At 46.2% G+C, this 22,500-nt stretch overlaps 1 protein-coding gene across 3 annotated transcripts in view; it reads left to right on the top strand.

Annotated features, from left to right (window-relative positions):
* Nucleotides 1–7,087: 7,087 nt before the first annotated feature.
* Nucleotides 7,088–22,500, top strand: part of LOC129710079 (pejvakin-like) — a 22,374-nt gene continuing 6,961 nt past the window's right edge. The window contains exons 1-4 of one of the 3 annotated variants that reach the window (XM_055656786.1): nucleotides 7,088–7,211; nucleotides 9,522–9,739; nucleotides 16,195–16,387; nucleotides 18,458–18,608. In XM_055656786.1, the coding sequence (XP_055512761.1) occupies nucleotides 9,526–9,739; nucleotides 16,195–16,387; nucleotides 18,458–18,608 (558 nt within the window). In that variant the 5' untranslated portion in view covers nucleotides 7,088–7,211; nucleotides 9,522–9,525. Of the gene's footprint in view, nucleotides 7,212–7,463; nucleotides 7,571–8,796; nucleotides 8,918–9,521; nucleotides 9,740–16,194; nucleotides 16,388–18,457; nucleotides 18,609–22,500 lie in introns of those variants that run through there. The other 2 variants (XM_055656788.1, XM_055656787.1) reach the window with 2 other exon arrangements.

The following is a 22,500-nucleotide window of genomic DNA, read 5'->3' as shown; positions in this document are numbered from 1 at the left end:
CCTCCTCCCTCCTCTCTCCTCCCCTCTCACCTCTCACCCCCCCCCTCCTCTCTCCTCCCCTCCCCCTCTCACCTCCCCCCCTCCCCTCCTCCTCCCCTCCCCTCTCCTTTAGAACAGATGTCAAGGGTTATGGAGAGAAGGCAGGATAATGGGATTCGGAGGCAGAGATCAGCAATTATTGCATGGCAGAGTGGACTCGAAGGGCTGAATGGCCTAATTCTACTGCAATAACTTGTGAACTTGTGGCCAGAAACGTCATCCATTCCTTCTCTCCAGAGAGTCCTCCTGTTCCGCTGTCACTCCAGCATTTTTTGTATCTTCAGTGCATAACCAGCATCCGCAGTTACATAGAAAATAGAAAATAGGTGCAGGAGGAGGCCATTCGGCCCTTCGAGCCAGCACCGCCATTCATTGTGATCATGGCTGATCGTCCCCTATTAATAACCCGTTCCTGCCTTCTCCCCATATTCCATGACTCCACTAGCCCCTAGAGCTCTATCTAACTCTCTTTTAAATCCATCCAGTGACTTGGCCTCCACTGCCCTCTGTGGCAGGGAATTCCATTAATTCACAACTCTCTGGGTGAAAACGTTTTTTCTCACCTCAGTCTTAAATGACCTCCCCTTTATTCTAAGTGTGAACCCCTGGTTCTGGACTCGCCCAACATCGGGCAAGTTCCTTCCTATACATTGAGAATTATTGTGTTTTGTCACATGTTGGTTCAAATTACAGTGTTGAAGGTGGAGTTATAACCAACAAAGGCGTCAACACTTTTCTTTCCTTTTTGCCACTAGCCCTTGTCACGTACTCCATCCAGCTGCCTTAACTACTTCCTCTGGCAGCTCATTCCATACACAGGTACCCCACCATCCTCTACTTGTAAAAGTTGCCCTTCAAGTGCATAATAAATCTTGCCGTTCTCACCTTAAACCTTTGCCCTCTAGTTCTTGATTCCCCTCAGGGTTGAATGTATACCCGTGCATTACTCAACTGAAAACGTCACTGATCCATGCTCTCCAGCGATGCTGCCTAACCTGCTGACTAACCGCAACACTTTGTGCCTTTTTGTTTAGAAAACATACAGCGCAGGAACAAGTCCTTCAATGCACAATGTCTGTGCAAAACATGATGCCAAATATAATTCATCTTATCTGCCTGCACATGATTCATATCAAAGTCAAAGTCAAAGTAGCCTTTATTGGCATTTAGACCTTGTGGTCTGAATGAAATTTTGTTGCCTTGCAGTCCCACATATAATAAAAATGACAAAAACACACAATAAACACAAATGTAACATCCACCACAGTGGGTTCACCAGGCACCTCCTCACTGTGATGGAGGCAAAAGTCTTAAGTCTTTGTCTCTTCCCTTCTTATTCTCCCTCTGCGTCGAGGCGATCCAGGCTTCAGATGTTGTGACCCCGCCGGGTGATGGTAAGTAATGTCAGTCCCGCGGCTCCGCGAACGGGCCGGTTCAACTCCGCGGCCCGGGATGGTCGAAGCCGCCGAAGCTGCCGCCCTCCAGTCCAGCGGACGCAGCTGTTGTTGCGGGAGCTCCGGAGAACAGGTCACCGACCTGTGACCTGCGAGCTCCCGACGATGTCGTCCGCTGGGCCCCGCGGTCGGGCCGGGTGGCCGCTGCCACTGCCCCAGCTCCGCTATTAGGCCTCGGCGCAGACGGAGACGGGGGATATGACAAGAAACGTCGCATCCCCCCCCGAAGGAAGAGACCAAAAACACGTTTCACCACCCACCCACCCACACAACACACACACACGCACACACACATACACACAACCTAATAAACCAAACATTAACTAAAACAGGCCAAAAGAACAACAACAAGAAAATAAATAGATGGACTGCAGGCGAGCCACAGCTGCTAAGGCAGTGCCACCATCATCCCGCCAATCCCTGCATATCACAGTGCCTATCTAAAAGCCTCTTCAATGCCACTATCCTATTTTGCCTCAACCACCACCCCTGGCAGCACGTTCCAGGCACTCACCGACCGCCCACAGTGGAAAGATTTTGTTCCACACATTTCCTTTAAACGTTTCCACTCTCACCTTAAAGCTAAGCCATCCAGTCTGATGTTTCCATCCTGGGAGAAAAGGTTCTGACCGCCTATCAAAATTATATACACTTTTATATAACATATTCAAATTCCCGTACCGACCTGCCTGTCTTTGGCCTCCCCTACCCTACTGCCTGAAATACTGTACGTTACATCTGAGAAGGAACTGCAGATGCTGGTTTACAATGCTGGAGCGACTCAGTGGGACAGGCAGCATTTCTGGAGCGAAGGAATGGGTAACACTTCAGCTCACAAGTTCACAAGTTATTGGAGAAGAATGAGGCCATTAGACTGTTCGGCCCATGGAGTCTACTCCGCCACTCAATCATGGCTGATCTCTGGCTCCCAATACTATTGCCCTGCCTTCTCCCCATGACCCTTGACACCCATTCTAATCAAGAAGTTGTCTATATCGCTGCCTTAAAAATAACCACTGACCTGGCCTCCACAGCCCTCAGTGGCAATGGGTTCCACAGATTAACTACCCTCTGACTAAAGAAATTCCTCTCTTGAATTCTGAGGCTGTGCTCTCTGGTCCCACCAGCAGAAACGTCCTTTCCACATCCACCTTATCCATGCCTTTCATTTTTTTATTTATTTTTATTTAACCTTTATTTAACCAGGAGAAGTCTCATTGAGATTAAAAATCTCTTTTACAAGAGAGTCCTGGCCAAGACAGGCAGCAGCACAGTTCCACAGTTCCAGACAATAATTTAAAAAACAACAGAGAACATACCAATAGAGTCACAGTCAGAACATCATCAAACAAAGCATGTACAGACAGAAGAGCCCGCTTCAACATCATTAAGAAGGGATTTAAATTTGTTTATAGAAACAGATATTTTGTATTATTTCATTATTTTGTAAGTTTCAATGAGGTCCTCCCTCAACCTTCTAAACTCCAACAAGTAGAGGCACAGTGCTGTCATGGGTCGAGACCCTTCTTCTCAATACTGTTGCCCACATGGCAACATTCTCAGGTCACTGCTCTAGTTCCCTATAGAGTCAGATTCAGCTCGCCCTCCATTTACATGTTTGCAGATGATAGCAAAGGGTCATCTGTGGTTTTGGGGCTGATCTCAAACAACAAAGACATGGAGTGAAGGAAGGGAAGTGTGGGCTGACAAGCGGGTGTAGACAAAAATGCTGCACAAACTCAGCGGGTGAGGCAGCATCTTTGGAATTAGGCGACATTTTGGGTCGAGACCCTTCTTCAGACTGATGTGAGGGTGGGGGGAGGCAGGGAAGAGGCAGAGACAGTGGGCTGAGGGAGAACTGGGAAGAGGAGGAGAAAGCAGGGACTACCTGAAATTGGAGAAGTCAATGTTCATACCACTGGGGTGTAAACTGCCCAAGCGAAATATGAGGTGCTGCTCCTCCAATTTCCGGTGGGTCACTCTGGCCATGGAGGAGGCCCAGGACAGAGAGGTCAGATTCGGAATGGGAGGGGGAGTTGAAGTGCTGAGCCACCAGGAGATCAGGTTGGTTATTGCGAACCGAGTGGAGGTGTTGGGCGAAGCGATCGCCAAGCCTACGCTTGGTCTCACCGATGTAGATCAGCTGACATTTAGAGCAGCGGATGCAATAGATGAGGTTGGAGGAGGTGCAGGTGAACCTCTGCTGCATCTGCTTGGGTCCTTCGATGGAGTCAAGGGGGGAGGTAAAGCGATAAGTGTAGCATTTCCTGCGGTTGAAAGGGAAAGTGCCAGGGGAGGGGGTGGTTTAGGTGGGAAGGGACGAATTGACCAAGGAGTTACAAAGGGAGCGGTCTCTGCAGAAAGCAGACGGGAGGAGGTGGGAAGATGTGGCCAGTGGTGGGATCCGGTTTGAGGTGGCGAAAATGTCGGAGGATTATTTGTTGTATGTGACGGCTGGTAGGCTGGAAGGTGAGGACAAGGGGGTCTCTGCCCTTGTTACGAGTGGGGGGATGGGGAGTGAGAGCAGAGTCACAGGGTATAGAGGAGACCCTGGTGAGAGCCTCATCTATAGTAGAAGAGGGGAACCCCCGTTCCCTGAAGAATGAGGACATCTCCGATGCCCTGGTGTGGAACACCTCATCCTGGGTACAGATGCGGTGTAGACGGAGGAATTGGGAGTAGGGGAAGCAGGATGGGAAGAAGTGTATCCAGATAGCCATGGGAGTCAGTGGGTTTATAGTAGATGTCGGTCAGTGGTCTATCACCTGCGATGGAGATAGTGAGGTCTAGAAATGGTCGGAAAATGTCGGCAATGGTCCAGGTGTATTTGAGTGCCGGATGGAAGTTTGTGGTGAAATGAATGAAGTCAGTGAGTTGTGTGTGGGTGCAGGAGGTAACACCAAAGCAGTCGTTCATGTAGCGGAGGTAGAGTTTGGTGATAGTGTAGATGACATGTGCATGTACCTTTAATATAGTGACCTCACCACTACTAACCACTCCCCATATCAGAAGTATAATTGCAACCTCCCCACTCATTGATCCCACTTCTGACACCATGTAAAGAGGAGTCATGAACACACTGTGTCTTTACTACTTTTATTGATATCACATAACCGTTGCTGCCCTAGCTGTACGTGGTCTGTCACCGGAGCTAGAGAGGGATCAATGGGTGGGGAGGTTGCAATTATACTTCTGATATGGGGAGTGGTTAGTAGTGGTGAGGTCACTATATTAAAGGTACATGCACTCCTGAATCCTCTTTACAGATAGGACCATGGTACGCATCGAACAAGGATTATTCGATGTACCCTACAAAGAGGTGGCCATAGCTGGGGCCCATGCGCGTGCCCATAGCCACGCCTTGCATTTGGAGGAAATGGGAGGAGTCAAATGAAAAGTTGTTAAGGGTAAGGACCAGTATCGGTAGACGGGGATTGGTTGGTTCTGAGGTCGAGGAAGAAACGGGGGGCTTTAAGACCCTCCTGGTGAGGGATGGAGCTGTAGAGTGACTGGACATCCATGGTGAAGATGAGGGAATGGGGGCCTGGAAAACGGAAGTCATGGAGTAGATGAAGAGCGTGTGAGGTGTCTTGGACATAGGTAGGGAGGGATTTGACCGGGGGGGATAGGATGGAGTCGAGGTATGTGGAAATAAGTTCAGTGGGACATGAACAGGCAGAGACAATGGGTCTACCGGGACAGTCGGGATTGTGGATTTTGTGTAGAAGGTAAAATTGGGCCGTGCGGGGCTGGGGAACAATGAGGTTGGAGGCTTGGGGGGGGGGGGGGGGGGGCAGGGTGCCGGAGTTGATGAAGTCAGTGATAGTGTCGGAGATAGTGGCTGGTGCTCGTCTGTGGGGGTCATGGTCCAAGGATAAGTAGGAGGAGGTGTCTGAGAGTTGGCGAGATTTGAGGGGGATGGGCGCTAGGACCAAGTGGGTTGCCACCATAAAAACCTTCAGGAAGGGCCTGGGGTCAAGGAGAGAGTGTTCACGTCACGGACCTGTTTCCACCAATCTTTCCACCACCATGCACAAGAAGCACAAGACGCCTTTGTACACAGATGTCGAGAAGATCTGGTTGAACAATTTCTGAACTTCAGGAAGGGCCTGTTCTTGTGCTGTATCTTTTCTACAAAAAAGGTGGGGCAGGAAAAATCCTGGCGAGTTACAGGTGTTTACAGGTGTGGTGGTGGGGGGAGGGGGTCTTTATGGGGAGATGATTGGACAAAGGCCAATATGAATTCTCTAATTTTGAATAGGAAAATGGAGAAGGGAGAGCCAGTGGATGTAGTGTACCTGGACTTTCAGAAAGCATTTGATAAGGTCCCACATATGGGGATTAGTGGGCAAAATTAGGGCACATGGTATTGGGGGTAGAGTGCTGACATGGATAGAGAAGTGGTTGGCAGACAGGAAACAAAGAGTAGGGTTTAACGGGTCCCTTTCAGAATGGCAGGCAGTGACCAGTGGGGTACCGCAAGGCTCGGTGCTGGGACCGCAGCTATTTACAATATACATCAATGATTTGGATGAAGGGATTCAAAGTAACATTAGCAAATTTGCAGATGACACAAAGCTGGGTGGCAGTGTAAACTGCGAGGAGGATGCTATGAGAATGCAGGGTGACTGGGACAGGTTGGGGGAGTGGGCAGATGCATGGCAGATGATGTTTAATGCGGATAAATGTGAGGTTATCCACTTTGGTAGCAAAAACAGGAAGGCAGACAACTATCTAAATGGCATCAAGTTGGGAAAAAGGGGAAGTACAACGGGATCTGGGGGTCCTTGTACATCAGTCTATGAAAGTAAGAATGCAGGTACAGCAGGCAGTGAAGAAAGCGAAAGTTGGCCTTTATAACAAGAGGAATCGAATATAGGAGCAAAGAGGTCCTTCTGCAGTTGTACAGAGCCCTAGTAAGACCACACCTGGAGTATTGTGTGCAGTTTTGGTCTCCTAATTTGAGGAAGGACATTCTTGCTATTGAGGGAGTGCAGCGTAGGTTTACAAGGTTAATTCCCGGGATGGCAGGACTGTCATATGCTGAGAGAATGGAGCGGCTGGGCTTGTACACTCTGGAATTTAGAAGGATGAGAGAAGATCTCATTGAAACATATAAGATTTTTAAGGGTTTGGACACGCTAGAGGCAGGAAAAATGTTCCCGATGTTGGGGGAGTCCAGAACCAGGGGCCACACAGTTTAAGAATAAAGAGTTAGCAATTTAGAACGGAGATGAGGAAACACTTTCTCTCACAGAGAGTTGTGAGTCTGTGGAATTCTCTGACTCAGAGGGTGGTGGAGGCAGGTTCTCTGGATGCTTTCAAGAGAGAGCTAGATAGGGCTCTTAAAAATAGCGGAGTCAGGGGATATAGGGAGAAGGCAGGAACGGGATACTGATTGTGGATGATCAGCCATGATCACATTGAATGGCGGTGCTGGCTCGAAGGGCCGAATGGCCTCCTCCTGCACCTATTGTCTATTGTCTAATTTTAAGGTAAGTAACCATACATATGAAACCGCATCTCCACCCTTTCCCCCCAATATAGATCTATAGACCGGCCTCTGTATTCAACTCGGATAAATCTCTGGGTTTGACAGGTCTGGACGAGCTCGGGGAAGTTAGAAGGTTCTTCACATTCCAAGAGGTAAACTGATCTTTCTGCCTGAGGGTGGAAGGGGCTGGGCAGCTCTCAGACGGCAGCGAACTCCAACAGCAGGTAGGTGTAAGTGGCGATGGGGCAGGCTCCGTGTGGATTGGGAGGGGTGGAGGGGTGGGGGGAGAGGGGGTTAGGGAGAGGTGGTGGGGAGGGGCGGTGGGGAGAGGGGGGTGGGGGAGAGGGGGTTAGGGAGAGGGGGGTGGGGAGAGGGGGTTAGGGAGAGGGGGGGAGAGGTGGTGGGGGGGGGGGGTGGGGGCGTGTCGGCGGTGAGTGATGGGATAGAGGGCGGGGGGAGGATTGCCGGTGAACTAATCTCCCCGCTGTTCCCAAGCCCGGGAGTTCACCTCGTGAATTCAATTCTCACCCAATTTCAAGAACCACGTTACCAAGAACCCAACACAGGAGATTAACTGACTTTGGTGCGTTCCCTAACAGTGGGAAACTTTGATTCTGCTGTGTGGGGATGTTTTATGTTGAATTCTATCAACTCTATGCTGTGTTCTTTAGATTCAGATTCAATTTTAATTGTCATTGTCAGTGTACAGTACAGAGACAACGAAATGCATTTATTTTTACTGTATGGCTGTATGGTGATTACATTGTTTAAATTGTATGGGAAAGGATGTAGATGCTTTATGCATGCAACCTATAATGTAGCTACCTCATCACCATTAACACGCCCTCTCATATCAGTATAACTATGATCTCCTCCCTTCTCCTCCTCCCATTTTGTCCTGGTACACCTGAAGGCTGGGTGCAGCCAGTACTGGGACGTGTGTGCCATGTGCTATATTAAAGACTCTATTAAAGGTTATAGTGTGGCAGACTAAGTCCCTTTACAACTGTGACAAATAAATGTATCTTGTATCTTGTAAACACAAAGTCCCGCAGACTGTGGAAGCTGTAATATTTAACGAAGTGTTGGAGAAACTCAGCGGGTCAGGCAGCATCTGGGGAGGGAATGCAAGAACAGAACTCGCTATCAAAACATGGAGGGGACGGGGGACACCATTTTTTGGCAGCCACGCGCATATACGCACACACACACACACACCCGCGAGGCTTCGGAGGCTCAATCCAGCGCTAAATGCAGCTCAACTCTGCCTGTCACACCGGGTTAACTACAGCCCTGTCTGGACACCAGTGCTGCTTCTCCGTGCTGGCCATATTTCCCACAAGTCCAGGAAGGGTTGTAAGCTCACCTGGCGGGACAGGCAGAGTTAGCTGGGTTTAGCGCTGTTTCTCTGCGCTGGCCCGTCTGATTCCCGACTCAAGATCCTATAGCGGAGGAACATGGAGGGGACGTGCCCCCTTTGGCCCCCCCCCCGGATTTTCCGCCCCTGAGGAGACATTTCGGATCGGAACCCTTCTTCAGTAAGGGAGTGTTGCATTTATATAACACCTTTCACTGCCCTCGGGACATCCCAGAAGCACCTCACTGTTAATTTCACCGCCACCATCAGGATAGATAATGAATGCGGATCAAATGGAGAGAGGAATGGTTGACGTTTCGGGCCGAGACCCTGCTTCATTTCACACTGTTGGGGGGGGGGGGGGGGGGGGAATTGAATGTGGTTGAACATTAAATTCTCCAACTTCCTCAACCTCCTCTTTCTTTCCCCTCCCTCCTTCCTCCCCAAATCAGGTGCGCTCCTATTTCCCCAATATCTTCCACCACCCGAGTCAAGAAGGGTCTCGACCCGACCCTTTTCTCCAGAGATGCTGCCTGTCCCGCTGAGTTACTCCAGCTTATCCTAGGCATTAAGGTTTGTTTCATTTTGGTATCTGAACAACTGGTCAATATGTGTAGGGAGACAACTAAAGACAAGCACATGAAGTTGGAATAACTCAGTGGGTCAATCTGCATAAGTGTCTCGACCCGAAACATCACCCATTCCTTCCCTCCAGAGATGCTGCCTGTCCTGCTGAGTTACTCTGTTGTCCAGAACTGAACACAATATTCTAAATGCGTCATCATCAATGTCTTGTACAACTGCAACATTACCTCCCAACTTCTAAACTCAATATTGACTGATGAAGGCCATTGTTGGAGCCTATGTGCTTGTGGTGCTGCTGCACCTGTGATGTACCTGTACTTCATTGTACTTGTGCATATGACAATAAGCTCACCTGGACTAGACACGGAACATCATCTGTCTCTTTCCCTCCACAGATGCTGCATGACCCACTGAGTTACTCCATCACCTTCCGTACCATCTCCTCAAGCTCCTTGTGCCTTCGTTATAATCTATGTTTGGTGACGGGCAGTTGACCTTATCATTGGCTCTGTTTCAGTCTTCAGAGAGATGCTGCCTAACATGCCACGTATTTCCACTGTTAATGTTATGCTTAATGTTTGTTCGTTTTTAGAGCCATGTTTTATAGCACTACCAAGAAGATTGTGAGTGAGATTGCCCCGGGCAACCTCACACTGTTTCCTGTGAAAAGCCCGCTTGATTCTTCAAAATGCAAACCACTTCACCTAGTCATCAAAAAGAAGAAAAAATTCTTTTCCAAAAGAGAAAATTATGTTCCGACTCCCTTCAGACTGACTGATATATTGATTGATGGCCAAGATTTAGATTTTGGTAAGATATGGCATTTTTAACATTTTCCTGCACACTGCAGTCTAGCTTGCAACAAGTTAAGTTGCTGACAAATGTAGAAGCAATGTTGTAAAAGGGAGATGATAGTTTAGATTAAGATACCCAGAATGATGTAGACATGAGGAACTGCTGTTGCTGGAATCTTTTATAGAAACATAGACACATAGAAATTAGGTGCAGGAGTAGAGGCCATTCGGCCCATCGAGCCTGCACCGCCATTCAATATGATCATGGCTGATCATCCAACTCAGTATCCTGTACCTGCCTTCTCTCCATACCCCCTGATCCCTTTAGCCACAAGGGCCATATCTAACTCCCTCTTAAATATAGCCAATGAACTGGCCTCAACTACCTTCTGTGGCAGTGAATTCCAGAGATTCACCACTCTCTGTGTGAAAAATGTTTTTCTCATCTCGGTTATAAAACACAAATTGCTGGAGTAGCTCAGCCGGTCAGGCAGCAGTTATTGAGGAAAGTGGACACACAGCGGTTCAGAGTGAAGAAGGGTCTCAACCTGAAATGTTGCCCATGCAATCCCTCCACAGATGCTGCCTGACCTGTTGAGTTCTTCCAGGACTTTGTTTTGCTCAAGGGTAAACAGGTGACAATTCGTGTCGGGATCCTCCTTCAGATTAACTGTGGTCCCTTGAACAATGTCCACTTTCCAAAGTCACACTGCGACAACTGGAAAATTAAAAATGAAATAATTAAATGAAATCAAGTCAAGTCAAGTCAAGTCAAGTCAAGTTTATTTGTCACATACACATACGAGATGTGCAGTGAAATGAAAGTGGCAATGCTCGCGGAACAACAAAACAACCAAACAAATTATAAACACAATCATAACACACATATTATTTTACATAATAAATAATAGAAGGAAAAACGTTCTGTACAGTTAGTCCCTGGTGAGAAAGGCGTTTACAGTCCGAATTGCCTCTGGGAAGAAACTCCTTCTCAACCTCTCCGTTCTCACTGCATGGCAACGGAGGCGTTTGCCTGACCGTAGCGGCTGGAACAGTCCGTTGCAGGGGTGGAAGAGGTCTCTAATGAATTTGTTTGCTCTGGAGTTGCACCTCCTGTTGTATAATTCCTGCAGGGGGTGAGTGAAGTTCCCATAGTGCGTTCGGCCGAATGCACTACTCTCTCTCTGCAGAGCCTTCTTGTCCTTGGCAGAGCAATTCCCGAACCAGATGGTAATGTTCCCGGACAAGATGCTTTCCACCGCCGCTGCGTAGAATCACAATGAAAAGCCGCCATTGGTACAAATTTCAATGGTTCAATGGTCCTTTTATTGTCACAGTGTGAAGTGCAGGACTCCGCACAGTGAAATTCTTTCTTGCAAAGAGTCCACTGATCCCGCATGCGAGATGCAATATGTTTTGGCGCCATTTCCAAGAAACTCCAGATTGCACGGACTCGGTGGGCTGAAGGGCCTGTTTCCATGCTGTCTGTAAACAAAACTGAACATTGTGTGAATGGGTTTAAAACATCTCTTAGTATCACCATAGCTTCATGAACATGAACCACCCATTTTATATCAAAGTCTCGTGATGAGACTACGTGAAGAACCTGCCAGCCCGCATGCGCCTCAAATACGTCGTCGTATGGCGGATTAAAAAATGCTCCGGCAGGTAAGCGTTTTTTCCTTCAGGAACGGCCCGCTGGCTCTGAAAATAGATGCAGCGGGCTCGGAGAGGCTGACAGGCGCGGCCTCTACAGCTACCAACCTTAAGGCTCCGGAAGGGAGCAGGCGGCTGGCTGGCCTCAGAGTAAACTGGCAGGCACGACCTGCATGGTTAGCTCCACCAAGTCCCCGATGGAGCAGCCTGTCGAACCAGGCTCGGAGTAACTGGCAGGCACGACCTGGATGGTTAGTTCCACCAAGTCCCTGAAGGAACTACTCTGCTCTGACACCCGTGATGTTTCTTTGATGGCCTGGCATAGGGCTTGTCCGCCGATCCCCAGTTCCTTCGTCAGTCTTACATATATAGTTTCACAATTATATAATAGTTTCTCAAGAAATTGTTGGTGCTGACTATTTCAAGATGGATAGAGTGTAAGCAGCTGAAAGCAGGAGTGAATACTAATCAATTCAAGTCTCACTCTACCAGGGCGGCTGCTTCGTCAGCAGCCAATAGTATGGATATTCCCCTTTGATCACTTTCTTGCAACAGCAGGAGGCTCAGATAAGTGCACTTTCAGAAGTTATAACATTTTGTTGAACATATCTGGATAGTTGCAGATAGGATTCTGATCAGTGTTGCATGAGCTATTGTCTAACCCAAAGGCAATTGGGACTGTGGTCCAACGAAAGGCGATGTACATGTATGTAAAGTTAGCATCATGTTGTTAATGACCCATGTGTTTCCTACCATTTATGGTTTATCTGTTTAGTGTTTTCACATACAGATTGGTTTACTGCATGAAACCACAGAGCTTTGAAGGCTTCACACAGTATCTCACGAGACTTTAATATAAAATAGAAAGATTAAACGAGAACCTACCTTTTGAAGTTTGATCTTTATTTTACGAAAAGTTGGAGTGAGGGACTACGTGCCCTCCACTCCCAACCCTGAATCTCATAAAGATCATTCAGTAAGTCAAGCGTTATTAATCTTTCTATAGTTTAATTTGGTGCAAGTGGTCTGTGGTTTCATACAGTTGCTTTGAAGATTGACGCACATGCAGGCTGGCGGGTTCTTCATGTAGTCTCTCACTCCAACTACTCATAAAATAAAGATCCAAATTCAAACGATGAGTTCTTGTTTAACCTATATAATTGAAATTCTAATCTTGACCCCTTCCTGTTTTCACTGCATATTGATTTTAGAAAAAATGCTACCACTTACGGCTGCGATTTTTGGCCATCTTAATCAGAGTCCCCCTTCACTGCGCAGGACAAGAGGAATTTTCCCATTGATGAAAAATAAAAGACATTAATGTTTTTAAAAATGTTGAGATTCTCTCTCCTGTCAATCATGCCATGAAGGCCACGCCCCTTCTGGTGGTATGGTGAAGGGACTATAAAACCCGGAAGTGTGGAGGTGCCTCAGTTCTCTGCAAGATGAGGGAACGACAGGTCACGACTCACAGTCTGAGCTGTGAATACCACTGAACACATGTTTACTAAACCGTGAGTTGTTTTACTGACTTGTCAGTGCCCTTAATGTGATTTGAATATGTAGTTTGAAAATGCTAAAGTGTTTTTTGGTTTGAAAATGCAAAAGCTGTTTTTGGCTTATTGAAAATGAAAATGGTGGTTGCTTTGAAAATGTGGTGTGCACCTTGCTTGAAATGGTATGAAACAGCACTTGAGTTTGGTGGCCTTGCACTCTGCCTGGTGGAATTTCAAGGAATAGCAGTGAGTGAGCTGCCAGCACACCAGGCTTGAGTGACTGAGCTGTCAGCTCAAGAATCCATTCGGCCCACAATGTCCATACTAGCCCTCTGGGAATCAGTCCCTTCAGCCCACAACACCCATACTAGTGCTCCAGATACCCCCGCACGTTCGATGTACTGGAGAAGTTCCCACGAATCCACGTCCCTCTCCTCACGCGGTCATCTTTGTGTCCCAGTGGTGCCTCCTGCAGCTGACCTTGAAGGTTCTGTAGGCATTGCCCCGGTTCACCCTCCTCACGTCCGACATCTACAGCTCCCTCCCGGTTACTCCACCGGCGAGACTTCGACATGATGAGGAAATGTGACTTTGTATAGGGGGGTTGCACGTAAGGTCACTGGGCCATAGGGCTTGACGCGCGGAGCCGCTCAATCCATCTGGAGGACACCTGTAACTTCCGATATATGTTATTAATGCAAGAAACGCGTACTTTTCTACCTGTTTAAAACAGCCAAAATGTTGAATTTTTGCGGTGAAAAAAACTTGTGGACGTCAGGGTAAGTGTGAGAGACATGTACCTAACTTTAGAATTCCAAAAGTGAAGCGAAATGAAGGTAAAGAGAAGCGAGAACTGAAGGGACAACAGCAGCTAAAGTGCTTGGCGAACATTGGCCGTGCAGATATCGGAATTGAAAATATTGGGAATTATCGCACTTGCTCACTGCATTTCATCAACAGTAAGGCATTATTTGTGTTTTTTCTTGATTCCTTTGGTATCTAAAAAGTCTCAGAAGTGATAAATCTGGCTGTAAATTTTTCTTCAGATGCGTTTTCATTTTGTATGTAAAAACCCACTTGAGAACCATGGGCGATTTAAAAAATTTAGTCAGATTTATCACTTTTGAAACTTTTTAGATGCCAAAGGAATCAAGAAAAATCACAAATAATGCCTTACTGTTGATGAAATGCAGTGAGCAAACGGCCAATGTTCACCAAGCACTCTGGCTGTTGTTGTCCCTTCAGCTCTCGCTTCTATCTACCGTCATTTCTCCTCACGTTTGGAATTCTGAAGTAGGCTAAATGTCTCTCACGCTTATCCCGATTACCTGCAGTACATCGCGTGTACTCCACTTGGTGTAGCGTAGCAACAGTATGGGTCATGGGTCGTGACCCGACTGCCGTGAAACCTCCACTATATTATCCTGCCCAGTTTTCCGGGCCAGAGAATAGGTATGTTGCAAAGCCTACCTGAAGCGTCGCTGAAAATCTGTCCCACCCCGTGTGCGCGATTTTGGCGCCGTTTAGAGGGGGGCGGGTTTAAAACGCGATTTCCCCTAGGCTGTTCAAATCGAGGATGTTCAGCCTAGTTAATTATTAACGGAAAATCGCTGGAATATTCTGTCGCTTTAGCTATTTTTAGTTTTAAAGGCTTTATATAATTGTTATAGTAGGTTAAAAATTAACCTCTAAACCCCCGACCACCGGCAACCGGCAGGGTCTCATACAGCAGACAACGGAAGGTAGGCTGTTTAATTTTACATTAAAAAGGGCTTCTTAAGATCCCTTTATACAAAGTTTAATGTTGCGAGTAGCTCATTTTGGGCCCATTATATCCCGCAGTATTTTTCTGGGCATTTGGAGGCTACAAATCTAGCGCAATGTGAACGTTCTAAACCAGCGCGTTCACAGGAACCCACTAGAAAGCTGATTTAAATTGACTTTAATTTACAGCAATTGAACACTAAATTCCTTCCATTTGGCCTATAAATTAATGTAAATGAGATTTAAAAATCATGTTTTATTGTGAATTATTTGTGAATATTAATTGGACACTTAGGCTATTTAAAAATGTTAATCATTTATTAAGAAATAGATAGATGTTTAGATCTAGTAATTGAAGTTTGAAATTAGCTCCAATTGGGTAACTAACTAATTATATGCTTTAATTTCAGGTCATCCAAGTAAGATTGATTTATATTTGTTTCAGAATGCTTCAATCTATGATAACTGAAAATTTCATTCAGTTCTCTTAATTTTTAAGAAGGTTATGGGCTTTTGACTGTCCACGATCACAGCTTTTTTGTTATGTCCATAGAAAATCAATAGGGAACAAGATGCTAATTTCCGAGTATGAAAATGGCCATAACTTTTTAAATACTTGAGATATGAAAGTGAATTAGGTGTCAAATTAAACTTCTTTGTATGCTTTATCTGATGGGATCAATTGCAGACTTGATTTTTAAAATCTCAAAGTTTTGTAACATTGCTGTAGAGAGGCGTTTAAGGAGAAACCAGTATCACCAACAGCAACATCCTGCTCCCATGTGCAGATAACTTGAATTGAATTGAATAATCTTTAATAATCCTTTACAGGAAATTACAGTGCCACAACAGCTTCAAGACAGACATAACACCACACATTTCCACAGATAGCTTCAATACTTAATAAGTTAAAATACAATGAATGAATACTAAAAAAATCCAAAATTATTTTTGTGCATTATAAAACCTTATAGCAGCTGGTATACAAGACTTCCTATATCTCTCCGTTTTGCACATTGGTACAATCAGTCACTGACTGAAGATGCTGCTCTAGATCACCTTCAGGGCGTGGAGTGGGTGAGTGGGGTTGGTCATTATTGAACCCAGTTTGTTCAGAGTTCTGGCCTCTGCCACCTGCTGGACCGTTAGTTGCTCAGCCCCGACCACTGAGCCGGCCTTCCTGATCAGCTTGTCCAGTCTGTTTTTGTCCGCTATGCGGGCGCCTTCTCCCCAACAGGCCACAGCAAAAAACAGAGCACTGGCCACCACTGAATGGTAGACACTGCACAGTAGGGGTTGGCAGATGTTGAATGACCTTAGCCTCCTTAAGAAATACAGTCGACTTTGTCCCTTCCTGTACACCGCCTCCATATGACTCTTCCAGTCCAGCTCACTGTCAAGCTGCACACCAAGGTACCTGTGGCTGGCGACCACCTCCACCTCAGTGCCCCTGATGGTGATTGGTGTTGGTTGAGTCCTCCACTGACCAGTTCTCCGACGTTGTAACAGTAAATAGCGAGCAGCAGCTAACAGTCGATTTATTTTATTTTCCCAGGATTGAGTAGCTCTATCATTGCCTGCTTCTCTGAGTCTTCCAGCGCCTCGCTCAGTGCCCAAGTGGGTGTGGATTCCGGCCATGTTGATGTAGGAGCGCACATCTCAGGAAGTTCCTCAGACGCCATGTCAAGTGTGGAAATGAGAAAGCACACAATCTCTGAACGCACGCTGCTGGATGTTACCAAAGACAGGTAATCAATCATTGGTGCAGTGCCAGAGATGCGGGTTCAATCCTGATTACGGGCGCTGTCTGTGCAGAGTTTGTACCTTCTCCCTATGACCGCGTGGGTTTTCTCCAGGTGTTCTGGTTTCCTCCCACATTCAAAAGACGTAGTTTAATTAGCTTCAGTAAAAATTGTAAATTGTTCCTTGCGTGTAGGATGGGGCTAGTGTACTGGTCGGCGTGGACTAGAAGGGCCGAAGGGCCTGTTTCTGTACTGTATCTCTAAACTAAACTAAACTCACACAAACCCAGGTTACCAATCCAAACAAAGATGACAATCTCAATGAAGAAGGCTCCCAACCTGAAGTTACACAGAAATGCTGGAGAAACTCAGTGGGTGCAGCAGCATCTATGGAGCGATGTTGTTTGTTCATTTACCTCCACAGATGCTGCCTGACCCACTGAGTTCCTCCAGCAGGTTGATTATTACTCACAGGGATAGTGTATTTTTCACTCCAGCCTCTTGTACGTTGCTAGCTTATTCGAGAGTGAAAACTGCTGGCACTTCTTTCAGATCAGCTTTGCTTTAACTGGTCTTTTAAGAAAAGTAAGATTTAGATTTTGTGTGATATTCAGAAACATTCAAAATTATTTTCTCCTTTGACAGTTGGCTGAGGCAGAGAGTCATGGGGTCATACAGCGTGGAAACAGGCCCTTTGATGTTGGGGAAGTCCAGGACAAGGGGTCACAGCTTAAGGATAAGGGGGTCCTTTAAAACCGAGAAAGTAAGAACTTTTTTCACAGAGAGTTTGTGAATCTCTGGAACTCTCTGCCACAGAGGGTAGTTGAGGCCAGTTCATTGGCTATATTTAAGAGGGAGTTAGATGTGGCCCTTTGGCCAAGGGGATCAGAGGGTATGGAAAGAAGGCAGGTACGGGATACTGAGTTGGATGATCAGCCATGATCATATTACATGGCGGTGCAGGCTCGAAGGGCCGAATGGCCTACTCCTGCACCTAATTTCTATGTTTCTATGTTTCTATGTTTCTATGCACACTGACCAACCTGCCCATCCACACAAGTCACACCTGCCTGCGTTTCACCCACATCCTTCTAAACTTGTTGATTCCATGTACCTGTCTAAAGATTTAGTACATGTTGTTTCAACTACCTCATTCGGCAGCTCGTTCCAATCACCCTCAACCCTTTATGTGAAAAGGTTACCCCTCAGATTCCTATTAAATCTTTTCCCCCTCACATTAAAGCTATGTGCTCTGGTTCTTGATTCTCCTTCTCTGGGAAAGAGACTGTGCATCTACCTGATCTATTCCTCTCATGATTTCCTCCCTTGCTTGAACTTTTCTTAATTTAACAAACACTTGGATTATTACGCACAGAATGATTCAAGTTGTTGTTATTTTTATTGACGACTTTGGTGAGATTGATGAATTAGATGTAGGGTGCATTGCTAAACTATTGTCCAACTTATGCCATCATCCATACCATCATAGAATCATAGAAACATAGAAATTAGGTGCAGGAATAGGCCATTCGGCCCTTCGAGCCTGCACAGCCATTCAATATGATCATGGCTGATCATCCAACTCAGTATCCCGTACCTGCCTTCTCTCCATACCCTCTGATCCCCTTAGCCACAAGGGCCACATCTAACTCCCTCTTAAATATAGCCAATGAACTGTGGCCTCGACTACCCTCTGTGGGTGAGAGTTCCAGAGGTTCACAACTCTCTGTGTGAAAAAAAGTTCTTCTCATCTCGGTTTTAAAGGATTTCCCCCTTATCCTTAAGCTGTGACCCCTTGTCCTGGACTTCCCCAACATCGGGAGCAATCTTCCTGCATCTAGCCTGTCCAACCCCTTAAGAATTTTGTAAGTTTCTATAAGATCCCCTCTCAATCTCCTAAATTCTAGAGAGTATAAACCAAGTCTATCCAGTCTTTCTTCATAAGACAGTCCTGACATCCCAGGAATCAGTCTGGTGAACCTTCTCTGCACTCCCTCTATGGTAATAATGTCCTTCATCTCCTCTTTTGTCAGAACTGATCAATTTGTAGCATTCTTCTTAACTTTATCTTTTCAGGAAAGTGAACAGAGAACATGGCTTTGTGAAACAGATGAAGAATAATACGGTTTATGTGATACTGGAAGTGATAGAGACGGAACACGCATGTTCTGTAAACAACTCCGCTAAGGCCGAAACAGGAATGAAACTTCTAATGAAACTTCTGGGGGGGAGTATAACTTTTTTATTTGGCTTCAAATGGCACTGGTAGAGCAGCTGGTCGAGTTGGCTGATCTCGCTTCCCCTCTCAACCCATTGTCCTGCCTTCTCCCCATAACCCCTGACACCCGTACTAATCGAGGCTCTATCAATCTCCGCCTGCAACATATCCATTGATTTGGCCTCCACCATTTAACCATATAACCATATAACAATTACAGCACGGAAACAGGCCATCTCGGCCCTACAAGTCCGTGCCGAACAACTTTTTTCCCTTAGTCCCACCTGCCTGCACTCATACCATAACCCTCCATTCCCTTCTCATCCATATGCCTATCCAATTTATTTTTAAATGATACCAATGAACCTGCCTCCACCACTTCCACTGGAAGCTCATTCAACACCGCTACCACTCTCTGAATAAAGAAGTTCCCCCTCATGTTACCCCTAAACTTCTGAAGTCATGTCTGAACCTCTTGTTTGAATCTTCCCTATTCTCAAAGGGAAAAGCTTGTCCACAGTCATCTGCGGTAATGAATTCCACATATTTACCACCCTCTGACTAAAGAAATTCCTTCTCATCTTCCTAAAGGTACATCCTTTTATTCTGAGGCTATGACCTCCAGCGAGTACAGGCCCAGTGACAGCAAACGCTGATCATACATTAACCCAATCATTCCCGGGATCATTCTGGTAAACCTCCTCAGGAGCATCCCTGTTCACATTCTCCCTGTGACCACCTGGTCATCCTGTTTCCTCCCACATCACATGCGGGTTTGTAGGTGAATACGCCGCAGTAATAATAGCCCGCAGTGTGTAGGGAGTGCATGAGAACGTGGGATAATATAGAACTAGTGTGAACGGGTGATCGATGGTCGGTGTGGACTCGGTGGGCCGAAGGGCCTGTTTCCATGCTGCATTTCTAAAACGAAAACTAATATTTGCATTTTTTTTATCTTATTTATATAGCACATTTTTAGTCAACTTGCATTGACCCCAAAGTGCTTCACATAATTACATTACATTTACACACAGGCAAAGGTGGGTGAAGTGTCTTGCCCCAAGGACACAACGACAGTATGCACTCCAAGCGGGATTCGAACCGGCTACCTTCCGGTCGCCAGCCGAACACTTAGCCCATTGCATTATTGAGTTGTGTGCAATTCATTATCCTTCAAACCTGAGAAAAAGTTAAAACATTTGTGTGTAACTTTCTGAGACAATTTAAGGTGGATTATTTGTAATTGAGTTTGGAAAATGGTTTGATGCTTTGAACCATTTGGAATCTATTGTATCGTTAATTGTTGATTAACTCACATCTTTGTTTATCCATCAAAGTCATGAGCAGAAACCTTGACTCAATTCCACTCTCCACCAACGTAATGTGTATTTCCAGTATTCCCTCTTACTTTTCTATCCGTCTCCCCTATCGAGAATATTTTCCTTCTCCCCTCAGGGCACGAAATATAGTGGAAGACTGTAATTTAAATTTCTTCTTCAACTTTCTTCATCTTTTTATTCCTTTGATTGTGCGGCACGGTGGCGCAGCGGTAGAGTTGCTGCCTTACAGCGCCAGAGACTCAGGTTCGATCCTGACCACGGGTGCTTGTTTATACCATATAACAAACAACCATATAACAATTTACAGCACGGAAACAGGCCATCTCGACCCTTCTAGTCCGTGCCGAACACATATTCTCCCCTAGTCCCATACACCTGCGCTCAGACCATAACCCTCCATTCCCTTCCCGTCCATATAACTATCCAATTTATTTATAAATGATAAAAACGAACCTGCCTCCACCACCTTCACTGGAAGCTCATTCCACACAGCCACCGCTCTCTGAGTAAAGAAGTTCCCCCTCATGTTACCCCTAAACTTCAGTCCCTTAATTCTCAAGTCATATATATGGTGTTTTTATATTCTTCCAGTGACCGTATGTGGTTTCTCCGGGTGCTCCAGTTTCCTCCCACACTCCAAAGACACACAGGGTTGTAGATTATGAGTTGGAAGGATCATTGCTCTTTGTCACAGGGGAATTTCAAGCTGATATTGGAAAAGGCTCCTGATCTAAAACATTGGCAGTCCATGTGTAAGAAGGAACAGCAGCTGCCGGTTTATACTGAAGTTCGACACTAAATGCCGGAGTAACTCAGCAGAACAGGCAGCATCTCTGGAGAAAAGGAATGGGTGACATCTGGACCTGAAACATCACCTATTCCTTATATCCAGAGATGCTGAGATACTCCAGCATTATGTGTCTATCTTAGGTTTGTAGGTTAGTTGGCTTTGGTTAAAAAATTGCAAAATTGTCCCAAGCTAATGTACGGGGTGATTGCTGGTTGGCACAAACTCAGTGGGCTGATGGGTTTGTTCCACGCTGTATCGCAAAAGTAAAGTCCAAAGTCTGATTTGTATGGCCCATTATAGTTTTAATTAAAACTAGACTGTGGGACCCCCAGCTTCACACGGGAGGGCTGGGCCTGCAACACAATATTCTACCCCTCCACCAATTCCAATATTGCTGGCCAGTGGCGGGGGGGGGGGGGGGGGGGAGGATTTCTGGAGTGCTAGTATGGGTGTTGTGGGCCAAAGGGACTGGTTTCCAAACCACATAAAACCACATAAATGGCACGCACAGTTGAGTAGACACTCAGTGTTGTGTAGATTCCCAGCTCAGACTGAGAGTCGTGGTCTCTCCCTCGCCATCGTGCAGCAACTAAGCCAAGTCCATACTTCCGGATTTTATACTCCCCCCCCCCCCCCCCGGAAGGGGTGTGGACTTCATCACGGTGATTGACAGGAGAGAGAATCTCAAGATTTTTTAGACACGAATAATTCTTTTATTTTTCATCGATGCGAAAAATCCTCGGAGGCGGACTCTGCGTAAGATGGCCAAAAAATCACAACCATATATAATAGTTTTTTTTCTAAAATCAAGCAGCAGAGCAAACAGGAAGCGTTGCAGCTTTAGTAAACATAGAAACATAGAAATTAGGTGCAGGAGTAGAGGCCATTCGGCCCTTCGAGCCTGCACCGCCATTCAATATGATCATGGCTGGTCATTCAACTCAGTATCCCGTACCTGCCTTCTCTCCATACCCTCTGACCCCCTTAGCCACAAGGGCCACATCTAACTCCCTCTTAAATATAGCCAATGAACTGTGTGGCCTCAACTACCCTCTGTGGCAGAGAGTTCCAGAGATTCACCACTCTCTGTGTGAAAAAAGTTCTTCTCATCTCGGTTTTAAAGGATTTCCCCCTTATCCTTAAGCTGTGACCCCTTGTCCTGGACTTCCCCAACATCGGGAGCAATCTTCCTGCATCTAGCCTGTCCAACCCCTTAAGAATTCTGTAAGTTTCTATAAGATCCCCTCTCAATCTCCTAAATTCTAGAGAGAGTATAAACCAAGTCTATCCAGTCTTTCTTCATAAGACAGTCCTGACATCCCAGGAATCAGTCTGGTGAACCTTCTCTGCACTCCCTCTATGGCAATAATGTCCTTCCTCAGATTTGGACACCAAAACTGTACGCAATACTCCAGGTGTGGTCTCACCAAGACCCTGTACAACTGCAGTAGAACCTCTCTGCTCCTATACTCAAATCGTTTTGCAATGAAAGCTAACATACCATTCGCTTTCTTTACTGCCTGCTGCACCTGCATGCCTACTTTCAATGACTGGTGTACCATGACACCCAGGTCTCGCTCCATCTCCCCCTTTCCCAATCGGCCACCATTTAGATTATAGTCTGCTTTCCCGTTTTTGCCACCAAAATGGATAACCTCACATTTATCCACATATGGGATGATGGGACTTTTAATTCTATAGATGCCAAATCTCGCTACATAAATGTAATTCTTTCACTTACGTTGGGGTGTCTCCACATTCTCTCCATGAG

The sequence above is a fragment of the Leucoraja erinacea genome, chromosome 27, assembly GCF_028641065.1.
Source record: "Leucoraja erinacea ecotype New England chromosome 27, Leri_hhj_1, whole genome shotgun sequence".
Lineage (NCBI taxonomy): Eukaryota > Metazoa > Chordata > Chondrichthyes > Rajiformes > Rajidae > Leucoraja > Leucoraja erinaceus.
Note: the sequence above shows the minus strand (reverse complement) of the source record. Positions and strands in the feature narration are given on the sequence as shown.